This window comes from Hydractinia symbiolongicarpus, chromosome 7, assembly GCF_029227915.1.
Source record: "Hydractinia symbiolongicarpus strain clone_291-10 chromosome 7, HSymV2.1, whole genome shotgun sequence".
Lineage (NCBI taxonomy): Eukaryota > Metazoa > Cnidaria > Hydrozoa > Anthoathecata > Hydractiniidae > Hydractinia > Hydractinia symbiolongicarpus.
This window is the reverse complement of record NC_079881.1, coordinates 9,099,276-9,111,010: the sequence shown is the minus strand read 5'-3', so window position 1 is coordinate 9,111,010 and position 11,735 is coordinate 9,099,276. Positions and strand designations below refer to the sequence as shown.

The 11,735-nt window shown below is 36.0% G+C and overlaps 2 protein-coding genes across 2 annotated transcripts; one reads left to right on the top strand and one right to left on the bottom strand.

The window, feature by feature from the left end:
* Window positions 1–250: 250 nt before the first annotated feature.
* LOC130648936 (ras-related protein Rap-2b-like) lies at window positions 251–2,240 on the bottom strand. Its single transcript, XM_057455075.1, has 2 exons — window positions 1,905–2,240; window positions 251–1,592 (listed from the first exon to the last, which is right to left on the bottom strand). The coding sequence occupies exon 2, from the start codon at window positions 1,519–1,521 to the stop codon at window positions 856–858; it is 666 nt and encodes a 221-aa protein (XP_057311058.1). The 5' UTR covers window positions 1,522–1,592; window positions 1,905–2,240; the 3' UTR covers window positions 251–855.
* A 2,601-nt stretch (window positions 2,241–4,841) lies between these two features.
* LOC130648814 (uncharacterized) lies at window positions 4,842–11,363 on the top strand. The gene is made up of 12 exons (XM_057454914.1): window positions 4,842–5,025; window positions 5,104–5,284; window positions 6,306–6,402; window positions 6,883–7,016; window positions 7,242–7,307; window positions 7,392–7,436; window positions 8,705–8,801; window positions 8,878–9,322; window positions 9,479–9,600; window positions 10,231–10,467; window positions 10,544–10,822; window positions 10,971–11,363. Exons 1-12 carry the CDS (start codon window positions 4,946–4,948, stop codon window positions 11,186–11,188), a joined length of 2,001 nt encoding a protein of 666 aa, XP_057310897.1. The 5' UTR covers window positions 4,842–4,945; the 3' UTR covers window positions 11,189–11,363.
* Window positions 11,364–11,735: the final 372 nt, after the last annotated feature.

Sequence of the window (11,735 nt, the reverse complement as noted above, 5' to 3'; positions counted from 1 at the left end):
TAAAGATAAAAAAAAGTTCCTGCAAAAGTTTTTTTGATTTTCCTGGGAAGGTGACCAACGACCGTCTCTTTCCCTTTCACCATCTTTTAGCACGTTGTCGCCGTCGTAAAAATGCAGCAGCGATATTGCTGAATAAGAATAAAAGAGTTTGGATCTGAATTACGAATCTGAGCCGGCAATATCCGGTATTTTTGTTTTAACTATAACTTCTGCTAAAAATGTATGGGGTGACATAAAAAGTCTAAAAAAGTGTGACTTTTATTTTAATTACATTTTGTTGACTAAAAACACATTTACTTAAAACAATGCACTCGACTACCTTGAAAGACAGTAAAATTAAACACTAGCAACCTTATTCCCAGTTTTTTTCCTATTTAATACTAAGTATACCTGGCTTTGTTTCTCTTATCCCTTTACACTTGTTTCAAATTTGCGTGGCATACTTATGTACTCCAGAAAACTTCAGGATCGACTATAGATGAACCTTGATTTGATAAGCGCTAATGAGTCAACTAGATTTATATGATCACTTAGGGCGTAACGGGGCGTTTCGTACTTAACGCTTCAAAGTAAAATATAGTTTTCGTGCAAGTAAGCGAGTTTTCCGTATACAATACAAAGCCCTCTCCAAAACGATCTCAGGAAAAAGCACATTCGCGTGCAACCTCGTCCCCAGGGCATCATGTAAGATACATACATTCGAACTTCGAGACGGCAATACGCCTCGCCGTCCCGATAAAAAAATAGTAGAATCAGTGATTCGCTTTTACATACGGTTTACTTGAATTCCATTATACAATGTGCATTGCGGCGCACAATCGAGAATTCATTGCAAACCCATAAGTTGAACGGTGTTTATGAAACGGCACAACATGTTTTTGCTTTTTCGTCCTGATCTTCTGACTTCGATGCCTGTAATGCCCTTAATCTTGCTTCGTTTGGGAAGAATTGGTTTGCTACTGAGTTAACGGCGTGCTCAAATAAATCTTTTACAAGCGCGTTGTTCTTTGAAGACGTTAAGAACTGTTTGGGAGGTTCGCTTAAGTTCGAAAAATAACTCTGTCCAATTTCGTCATCGTCATAGTAACCTGTATTGTCATATTTATCTAACTTTGTTCCGGCAACTGTCATGACAACACGCCTGTCGCCGATAAGGCGCTTCACGTTGTTATAATAACGTTCAACCGATTTAGCGGATTTGGCGTCACCAATTTCGTATACAAAAATAACACTGTCGGATTTTTTTATGTACAATTCGTCCATAGCGGGAAATTGTCCAGAGCCAGCGATATCAACTACGCCGACATTAACACAGCGTGTGGACACCATGACGTCCTCATTACGATAATCTTCCACCGTGGGTACATATTTGTCATCAAACTTATCTTTCAACCATCTGTCGACGAGCGCTGTTTTGCCAACTTTAACATCGCCCAACAAAATTATACCTATTGTGTCTTTGCGTTTCATCGATCTCAACGCGCATCTTCTTCGTTTCGTTGAAACGCGGTCGGTTGCCATTTTCGTGCTTTGGGAGATAAACACTGGATCTATAAAAACTTTATTTCAAAAGAAGTCTCACCTTTTTTGACCTAAATTCGAAACACTTAAAATTAACAACACAAATTGTATATATAAACCTGGCTCGCCAGCAACAACAACAAAAACGACTGCAACACAACAACAACTACTGCAGCACAGAATGGACAACAACAACAGCAACAGTACCAGCAACAACAAACAATAACGTCAACAACAACTATTAACATCTGCAGCAGCAATAGAGAAGCAACAAACAAACAAACAACAAACAAACAACAACAACAGCAAAAAAAGCTTCTGACACAAATAACAACAAAAACAACAACGTGGTGAATTTTCCACTTAAGTTTGCGATGACTTACTTAGTAGAAGTGCTAATGTTAATTTAATTCGAAAGTAATCCATTCCGTATTTAATGATAAATTGCTTTTCCTATGGAATATAATTACCTTGGTTAACTACGGCGACAGAAGCACGTAAGGTCTATTGAAGTTTGCACATTACATACTCAGCATAAAAATTGTTATACATAATATTCCAAAGAGATGCGGAAGAAAAATGCTTACACAACAAACAAGGTTATTAAGCACCTCCTTAAAGTTTGTGCGCACAGATAAAATTACGAAGTTTAGTGATAAGTTGTATATTCCTACTTGTTTGTTTTTTTTTAGATGTAAATGGTTCTCCTAGATTACATTGTCCATACTATTAACATTTTTTTTATTGAAGCTACAGCAGTAATAATACTACACTTAACCAGCTGCTTTTAGACATAAAAAAACGGTGGGGTTATTTATGATGGCAATAAACTCTATTTCTTTCTTTCTTAATTTTCCCAACAGAAACTAGAACGTACATTTTTAAACAGGCTTATAAACTTTAAAGTGTTTTGAATTCGTTCACACCTTGAAGTTGTGCACCATTCCCATCTGAATCCAGTGCCAGTGGTTCAATAAAACTTGTCCCGTATAATATTTTATTTCCCGTATTCGATCAACCACTTTCCCAAAGCGTTTTTTGCCCCTCAGACAATTTGGGATTGTCGTCATAAAAAAACTGGAGAAAGACGTTGGTATTCAATGTCAAACTACTTGCAAAACTTCCTTCTGTCGTTAGAATAAATTGCAACCAACCTCGTTCCCAGCGCCTGTTGTCTTTTTTCTATCGGGACAGAAACATGTTCCAACGTCAGAAAGACACAAGATACCCTGGGGACGAGGTTGCTATGTAAGGTCAATCAATGGCTCTAGAAGCACAGATAGTTAAGACAATCCCGGTGTATTCCAGGTTTTCTGAGGAATTACATCCTCGCCCCTAGGATCTAATCGACCCTTAAAGTGGTTGTCATGGTAACGGTTAATATTTGCCGCGATAGGCAAAATCTCTTGAGAACAGGCGTGGGTAGAACAATAAAGTATTCAAGTGAACGCCTATCGCAGGATTTTGTTTACTGGGCGGATATTATGGTTGTTCTGAATAGATTGCAATTCTTGGCAGGGATAATAGAAAGACCTTCTACTTATGCTGAGTGACGTTGATAAAATTACTAAGGAAGTGTTAATCCAGTATTATTGCTGTGTTAGTTGTTATTGAACACTGCATAATTAATTTTTTTCTATTTTAAATAATCTCAGAATATTGTGAGAGACAAAAGCGTTACAAGATGATAAAGTATGTTTAACCTCGTCCCCACAGCTCTTTTTCCCTTTCTCAGACGGCGAGAAGAAACAGCCCAGGCACTGCATACTGAAAATGCCCACTACATGTATGGGCATTTGAATTTCTCTTGCTTAACCGCAAAATTACTACAGCCATCAAGAGGATATCGAGATCACAGAAAATCAATGCGCAAATTACAACATCTTCTAGTAGACCTTCCATGTGCTATCTAGCTATGGAGAAACAAAACGTAACGATAAGAAGAGCCCTGAGGACGAGGTTGGTAGGTTTTTCACGAGGTTTTTAAAACACGACTTGGACTTTTTAACATCTGAAACTGAAGTTTAGCAGGGTTTTTTAACCGACGCTGGAAAAATTAAGTTATACCTGTTTTGTCATTAAGAAAAACAATATTTCTTAACACAAGGCTGTGTTAACTTGTTGCAAAATGTCGAGGAAGTTGAAAAAGTTAATAAACTAAAAGAAATTTTTAGCTGTAGCTATAAATAATTTTCAACGTTATAAAACAGGGGTCTGCTTAACCTCATCCGAGGGATGAAGTTTCACTAAATTGGAGAGCGCTACACCTATCTGCATTTTATTCATCCTCTTCACTCAGATAAAAAGAAACCATTACATAACAAAAAAGTCTTGTTAAACACCCTCGTTCCCATGAATTTTTGTCTTTTTTAATATAAAACCCTTGGCACGAGGGTGCTAGTTAAGCGCCCAAAGCGAGGTAGTTAAGCAACTTTCCCTTGAATTATGTCTGGACATTATTAAAGGCTACTGCACCTAGGAGCACTACGTTTACATCCTTGGCCCTGGGTCTCTTGGCCCCTGGGTCGTTATTACGGAGCGCGGTTAAATTTCTTTTTGCCTCTATGAGATTATAGTTGTGCAAGCCCAACCTAGATGCCAGGGATTTTTTTCTCTTTTTGATGTAAGGGAACGGCTATTTCGTTTCGTCTTCCAGTTATAATAAAAATGAGACAAAAAGTCCGGGGGTTAGTCCAAGGTTAGGGCAAGGCCTACTAAAAAACATTCTATTACACTAAAAACCTTACTCACAGGGTCTTTTTCGCATTTAAATTCAAAGTTACACTTATTGCATTATATTCCAAATTTGTCCCCAAGACTTTTTAGGTGCTTTACAGCATGGGGGAGGAGAAAATCTAAAAAACCATGGGGCGCGATGTTGACAAAAAATGGCAAGGAATATAATCTGTTTCTTTTGGATGAATAAAAAGCAATTGGCTACATTCTCTCGTAGAACATAATTTTCCTTTAAATTTTTTTTTTTTAATGCTTCTGATGTCCCCTCCTCCTAAGATAATTTAATTTTTCCTTTTTTGCTGCACTGGGGGCATACCAAGCTTATTTTATTCTTTTTTTTATTTTGTATTTTTAGGCCAGAGAATTTTGCTGCTGCGAGGGGGTGACGGAAACACAGGGACAACCTCTCATCACAAAGCCTCTCTGTCACAACGGCTCAGCCAGGGTCCACAAGACCCTGTGTTTTGGAACTAGACCAGCTTACCAAACCTCATTCCCAACCGCATAAAAAATATGGGAGCCTGGACACAAACAATATAACCAGGGTGCAACGCGAACCTAGTCGAAGCCGGCAAAACAAATTTTCTCTTCCATTTTTACATTCACTGTGTTGTGGTGTGGTGCAGAATTTTGTGCCAAATCATTTAATTTAGTATACACAATACCTTTTGGACTTGTCGAATAAAATATGTATGATTCTCTGCCAAACTCTTTTGGAGGAAGATCGCGTGGATACAATGATCGTGACCGACGTGGTGGCGGTGGAAGGTTTGATTATATAAAATTCATTACTTTGTTTATGACGGATCGAGAGTTTCTGTTATATTATTATGTCTTATTATTTAGCTATGGTCGTGGTGGTGGCGGCGGTAGAGGGGGTAGCAGAGGTGGTGGCAGAGGTGGTTTTAAAAAAGAATATAATGGCCCTGGATCTACCCTGCGTAAGCCGAGATGGGATATGAACTCGCTACCAAGATTTGAGAAGAACTTTTACAGAGAACATCCTATGGTGCAAGCACGTTCACAGGTATAATTTCTATAGCAACTTTGAAATGTTGAACAAAATTCTGTGTATAATGTACATGCATGCATGGAAAAAGGAGAAAGGCAGAAAAATTATGACCATACAATTCCCTGTTAAACATCTGTGACTACACACAAATGCAGTGGCTTCATTTTGAAAATGAAGAAATAGTAAACAAAGTAATTGCATTGATCCATAGACCTTTTTCAGTAAGGGATAACCGCAAATTAGGCAATGTTAGCCTAATTAGTCTACGATAGCCTATTTAGGCGATTTATCTCCTAATTAGGCCATCAACATGGTTTTTGCTGCCTATCGCTGTTCTATTGCATAGTCGCAATGATTTTATTAGCTAAAACATTCTATAGAATCTCCTTTTGATGGTCCACATAAATTTTTTTTTTGTTATTTGCGCTGTCATAGTGCTTAGTTTGTTTTAATGAAGAACGCATGCGGTCTGTTACAGCTTCTTTATTTTACGGCCACGGTTGCGTCTGGAAAAAGGCTAAATTTCCTGTGCGCATATTTTCAACATGGTTGCGCATAGCCTAAAGAGACTATTTCTCGTCTGAAGACTTGACGTATAATTTTTAGTCCCGTAAAACAAATTATAAACAATTTTGCTCGAACAAGATGAAACTACGTAAAAAGATGGCGCGAACCAGACTTGGTTGTCCAGATAATCGTAAAAGAAAACACATATCACATAAATAGGAGAGGATCTTCTAACTAGTGTATGGAAAATCTCCTAAGCTACTATCCTAATTTGGTTTGATAGCCTAATTTTTAATTATTCCTGACTGTAAGTCGCTCTGGCTCTAACAACTGCAACAGGCAGAAATGCGGAACCAGGCTGAAAAAAGGTCTTCTTTAGCTCATTTCTTTCTATGGAAACATTTTTGAGGCATCAAACTATTATCAAGTGTAGATGCATAAATTCTGATGATTGACATATTCATATAAAGTCGTAATGATACCTTTATGCATCACTTCACCTAACCTACCTATAAAATTTTAATTTTAGGAAGAAGCAGAAAATTTCCGTCAGGCAAAGGAGATTGCAGTAAGTGGCAGAAATTGTCCAAAACCATGTCAATCATTTGAAGAAGTAAATCTTCCAGGTAGGTTTTTAAGTTCTTCACATTACTTAAATCCTTATCTATATATAAAAGATAGATAGGGACGACGAACTTATGAAAATGGGTTCGTAGAAAATGTATAAATTGTGGTATTTTATAGTTGGTTTGACTTCCCTAAAATTTCCCATTATAAAGGTGGGGTTGAGGCAAGTAGGTGGATTTGCTCTAATTATGAATTTTAGTGATTCCTAGATTACCTACTTCAAGTAACGTCAATTGCTCATTTTTACATATATGCTTACTGATGTCTTTGAATATGAGTTCAAATTAATTAGGATGTTTTATTATACGCTACAGAATAAAGATAATGCCTTGGCCTCTAAAAAAATCTGAGGCTTACTCTAAAAATAAGAATGGTACTGTTCTGACCCCTTCACCATGTGACTATTATTTTGTTGTAAAAGTAACGATCACATGGTTTTATGACTGTATTTTAAATTATTATTCATTGTTCTAATTTAGAATATCTTGCTGGTGTTATTCAACGCATGAACTTTAAAGAACCAACTGCAATTCAGGCACAAGGCTTTTCTGTGGCATTGTCTGGCCGTGATCTTGTTGGGATTGCACGTACTGGTAGTGGAAAAACAATATCAGTAAGTTTATTCAAGCTAGTCACATCAGAGATTGTGCTTGCTTGTGTAAAGGCCATTTGCAATTCGAACAAATTTAGTGTACATAAAAACAAAAGAAAAAAAGTCAATATTTCAGGTTCTTATGCTGTAAGCCTTAAAATCTGACCTTGGTTACATTTGCATTGTGTAATAACTCATATTGCTTTAATAGATTTTCTGGCTAAAAGCATCTTGTCTCAATTTTAGTTCATGCTGCCTGCTTGCCTACACATAAATAATCAACCAGAACTGCACCATGGTGAAGGACCTATTGTAAGTGCATATATGATTCAGCAGATTTTAATACAAAAATCTTTGACACTGAACAAAACTGGATAAGAGACATTATTGTTTTAGGTTCTTGTTTTATGTCCTACCAGAGAACTTGCGATTCAAGTACAGGTTAGTTAAATTTTGTAGATTATCAAATTTTTTAACCCTGTCACTGCAATAAAAAGTGTAATCAGCATTTTTGGTTTCTGCTATTTTTAAATAGAGGAAAGTAAAGCTTCAGGGACATGCAAGCAAATTTTCATGCGATTAAAAATGCGATTTGTTGCAACTGTGTTTCAAATGTTTCTGGATGTCTCCATATTTAATTACTAGAACTTGCAACATTTTTGTTGCTGAAACAAAACAAAAAATCATATCGATTTGATTTTTCTTTGTTTCAGAATCAAAATTATGTTTCACAGTAAAATAAATTCTTTTTTAAAAAAACTTGTCCCTGGACACTGCTGCGTGCAATTTTTACAACATTTTTGTGTTTAACCAATCAATTTCGTTTATACAAATTAAAGCATACCAAAGCCTTATTATTTTTTATAAAGATCTCAAGGAGCTACTGAATCTTTTTTTTGTTAGCTTTTACATATTGTAACTTCCATCCAATTTGTCCTGAAGCTTAAGCATTACCTATAAAAATAGCCTTTATTTATGTTCTTGTCAATCTTTGTATTTTTTTGATTGACTGTTAGTAATGTAAATGGATTATCACATCTTTCAATTTTTGCACATAAAAATCAACATGTACTGGAAAATATCTGGCACACTTCGTATATCAATTTAGAATTTTAAAAATCAAAGGATAGACACGTAGCATAGTCAAAATATATGAATTAAGGATCAGAAATTTCTAAGAATAAAAAAAAAATCTAAACTATAAAATACTCTTCTTCACGCTTTCACCAAAAGCATTCAATTCAAATAAGACAAAAGGTTTAAAACTTTATAATAGTTAATAACTTGCTTTTAATTTCTTTCAAAAGTTAGCTTCTCTTAATAAATAATCTGTGAACACAATCAGCAATATTTAGAAGAAATAAAATGTTTTCCTTGTGTTATCCTGCTCCATGAATTGTATTTTTATTTCAAAAGGTTATACAAAACATTCTACGGAATAACATTGTGATTAATTTTTTGGTAAAAAAATGGATTAAACAGGGTTACCTTATCCTTAAAACAATCTGTTTGTTATGGTGGCTTGGAGGAATTTCTAGTATAATAATAATAAGTTGTGACGTCAATAGGTGAAGCCAAATTTTCAGAAAAAATTTCAGTGTAAAAATAGTAATAGTCACAAAGTTTCATCATAATTATTCAAGTAGTTCAGAAGAAAATTTGAATTTGCAACAAGATTAAAAAGTAATATTTTATGTTTTCCAATGTAGGCTGTGGCTTCACAGTTTGGACAGCCAACCAAACTGAGAAGTACATGTGTATATGGCGGAGCTTCCAAAGGTCCTCAAATACGTGATTTAGAAAGGGGTAAGTAGACTAAGTTTTTAATTGCTAGAGGCTTTAAGCATTGCAAAACATAAAATTAATATTTTTTTATCTGCAGGTTCCGAAATAGTTGTTGCCACTCCTGGTCGTTTAATTGATCTCATTGAATTACGTAAATTAAACTTGAAGCGTGTTACATATTTGGTATTGGATGAAGCAGATAGGATGTTGGATATGGGTTTTGAACCCCAGATTCGTAAAATCATTGAACAAATCCGTCCAGATCGTCAAGTACTCATGTGGTCTGCTACCTGGCCCAAGGAAGTTAGAAAATTAGCAGAAGACTTTTTAACAGACTATATTCAAATTAATATTGGCTCTTCACAAATTCATGCTAACCATAACATATTACAAATTGTTGACGTGTGTCAAGAACATGAAAAAGAAAGGAAACTTATACAGCTGCTTGAAGAAATTATGGGAGAAAAGCAAAACAAAACAATCATATTTTTTGAAACAAAAAGAAAAACTGATGATATCACTAGAAGATTGAGGAAGGATGGGTCAGTATGTTTTTAGTTAAATATATCTTACTTAATAAATGGCAGAGAGCTTATTGCACGATTTGTTTATGTGGAATCTATAAAATAACTAACAAATTATTTATTTTCGCAGTTGTGTTTGTGTAAAATAATTTAATCAATGAATATCATGTACAGGTGGCCAGCAATGTGCATCCATGGTGATAAATCACAACCGGAAAGAGAATGGGTTTTAAAGGAATTCCGCAGTGGAAAAGCTCCAATTCTTATGGCTACCGATGTTGCTTCTCGTGGACTAGGTAATTGTGTGAGAGAGAGTTTTGGCATTAGAACTTCATTTTTGTTACCTATTATTTGTTTTCATTTTTTGTAAAATAATTAACAGAATTTTTTTCTTTTTTGATAGGTTCGATGCGGCTGGAACCAAGTTGCTAGACATTGAAAATATTGTATAATTCGATTTGAGGGAAGAGCTGAAGTCACTCTTGTCGGCCAGGCTAATTTTTCTAAATATCTAAAAAGATCTTCAATAAATAACAAAAAACAAAACAGGTAGGGGCAAGAAAAAGCAAAAGCCTGTTCGCTAATTTGTTATTTCCTATAACCTGGCCGATATGCGCAAAACTGATCCAGTATTGGAGTACCATTTGTTGTGGGTGACAGCACTGCTCCCTCATTGCAAGCAATTATGATGATTCAATGTCTTGATAACTCTTGGTGTAGCCCGTCACAAAATAAATGGATCATGGTATCCTAAATGTATAATAATCATTTGCTAAGCTAAGATGCTTATTCCAGCATGCTGGAACAATATGTAACTTATCTTAGTGCTATCTGTCTGAAGTTCATGTAAAACTTTCAGTATCGGTTGTTTATGTTTAATAGGTTTGGTTGTATAATGATACTTGACATTGGCTGTTTCTTTTTAGATATCCCTGACATCAATTTTGTTGTAAATTTCGACTACCCGAACAGTGGTGAAGACTATATTCATCGTATCGGTCGAACTGCCCGTGCTGAAAACACTGGTACCGCCTACACGTTTTTCACTGAGGCAAACGGTAAAAATGCTGCAGAATTAGTTCAAGTTATGGAAGAGGCTGGTCAAACAGTACCTCCGAAATTGGCACAAATGGCCGGTAGATCATATGGTGGTCGCAGAAGAGGTAAGATAAAGTTACTTCGTAAGTTAAAATTATTTATGTATAATAAAATTTATAAAAATTAAATCTTGTTTTACAGTTCGTTATAGCTCGGAGAGTGACGATAGAAAAGGTGGTTATAGTTCTGGATCCAAGCGACCCGCATCTTCAAGCTATTCTGGTTCATCCGCTAAACGACCCCCTCCCCCTCCTGGTCCCCCGCGTGGAAATCCACAGCCTTTGATGTCTGGTCGTGGTGGAAGCGGTGCCATGGGTGGACACAGTAGTAGTCGTAGTAGTGGTGGTGGCGGAGGCGGATCTAGTGGAAGCCGATACGAAAGTAACTCGAACTACAATAATCATTCGCAAAGTCAGAACGGTAAGTTTTTAAAGATAAAAAATGTTCAGTAATATTAATTGATTAATTACGTGTGACTCTATTGAACAACACACTTAAAATTACATTTTAGTCCCTGTGCTTTCCCTGTTGGGACATTTAATGAATATATATATGACCTAAAATTAAGGTTGGAATCAGCAATCCCAGCAGCAAAGTAATTGGAGTCAACCGCAACAACAATCGAACGGCTGGAATCAAAGCACGAGTCAAAGTAGTAATGCTCAACAATGGGCTCAGTACCAACAGCAAATGGTAGAGTGGCAAACAAAGAACCAACAATGGCAGCAGTGGCAACAAAGCCAACAAGGTGGAGCTGCAGCACAATCCACCCACAATTCATATTAAAAGCGGGCGTTTGTTTTACTAGGTGTATATATAATATGTTCATGACTATGCTCAGCGATATATATGCTCTCTGTTGCTCTACTCGGCATCAGTCACCAAGGATTTTAATTGAAACTTTATATCGACACGTTATGTTATAAATCTTTTTATTAATATAACATTTTACTGATTATAATGTATTGTTTTCGTTTGTTTGGCCCATGTGTTTTATTTGTCTTCTTGGTCACTAAATACTTTGAAGATATTGTACGACACGTACACTAACCTTGCTTGATGTCTAAAAGAGTTTCTATCCATATGCAGAGAAACTTGTAGACTTGAGCTGACACTCATTTTTTGTTGTGCATTTGCAAAGGGTCTCTAATCACTCTAAAATTAATTTTAACATGTTTCCGAATTTTTCCATCACGAAAAATTTTCGAGTTCTCGCAGACAAACTAGAGTGGAACATTTTGTTCCGCACACAAAATTAAGTTAGTGAGCCGTGAATGGAGATGTTTGTTTCTAAATATACACAAGGGAAAAAAAATACAGCGGAGTAAACAGA

What these genes read in the sequence shown, in the direction of transcription:
- LOC130648936 (XM_057455075.1), bottom strand. Translation starts at nt 1,521, where the DNA reads ATGGCAACCGACCGCGTTTCAACGAAACGAAGAAGATGCGCGTTGAGA.
- LOC130648814 (XM_057454914.1), top strand. Translation starts at nt 4,946, where the DNA reads ATGTATGATTCTCTGCCAAACTCTTTTGGAGGAAGATCGCGTGGATAC. An exon ending in TGGTGCAAGCACGTTCACAG is followed by an intron (nt 5,285 to 6,305) that starts GTATAATTTCTA and finishes TTTTAATTTTAG; the next exon opens with GAAGAAGCAGAAAATTTCCG. An exon ending in AATACGTGATTTAGAAAGGG is followed by an intron (nt 8,802 to 8,877) that starts GTAAGTAGACTA and finishes TTTTATCTGCAG; the next exon opens with GTTCCGAAATAGTTGTTGCC.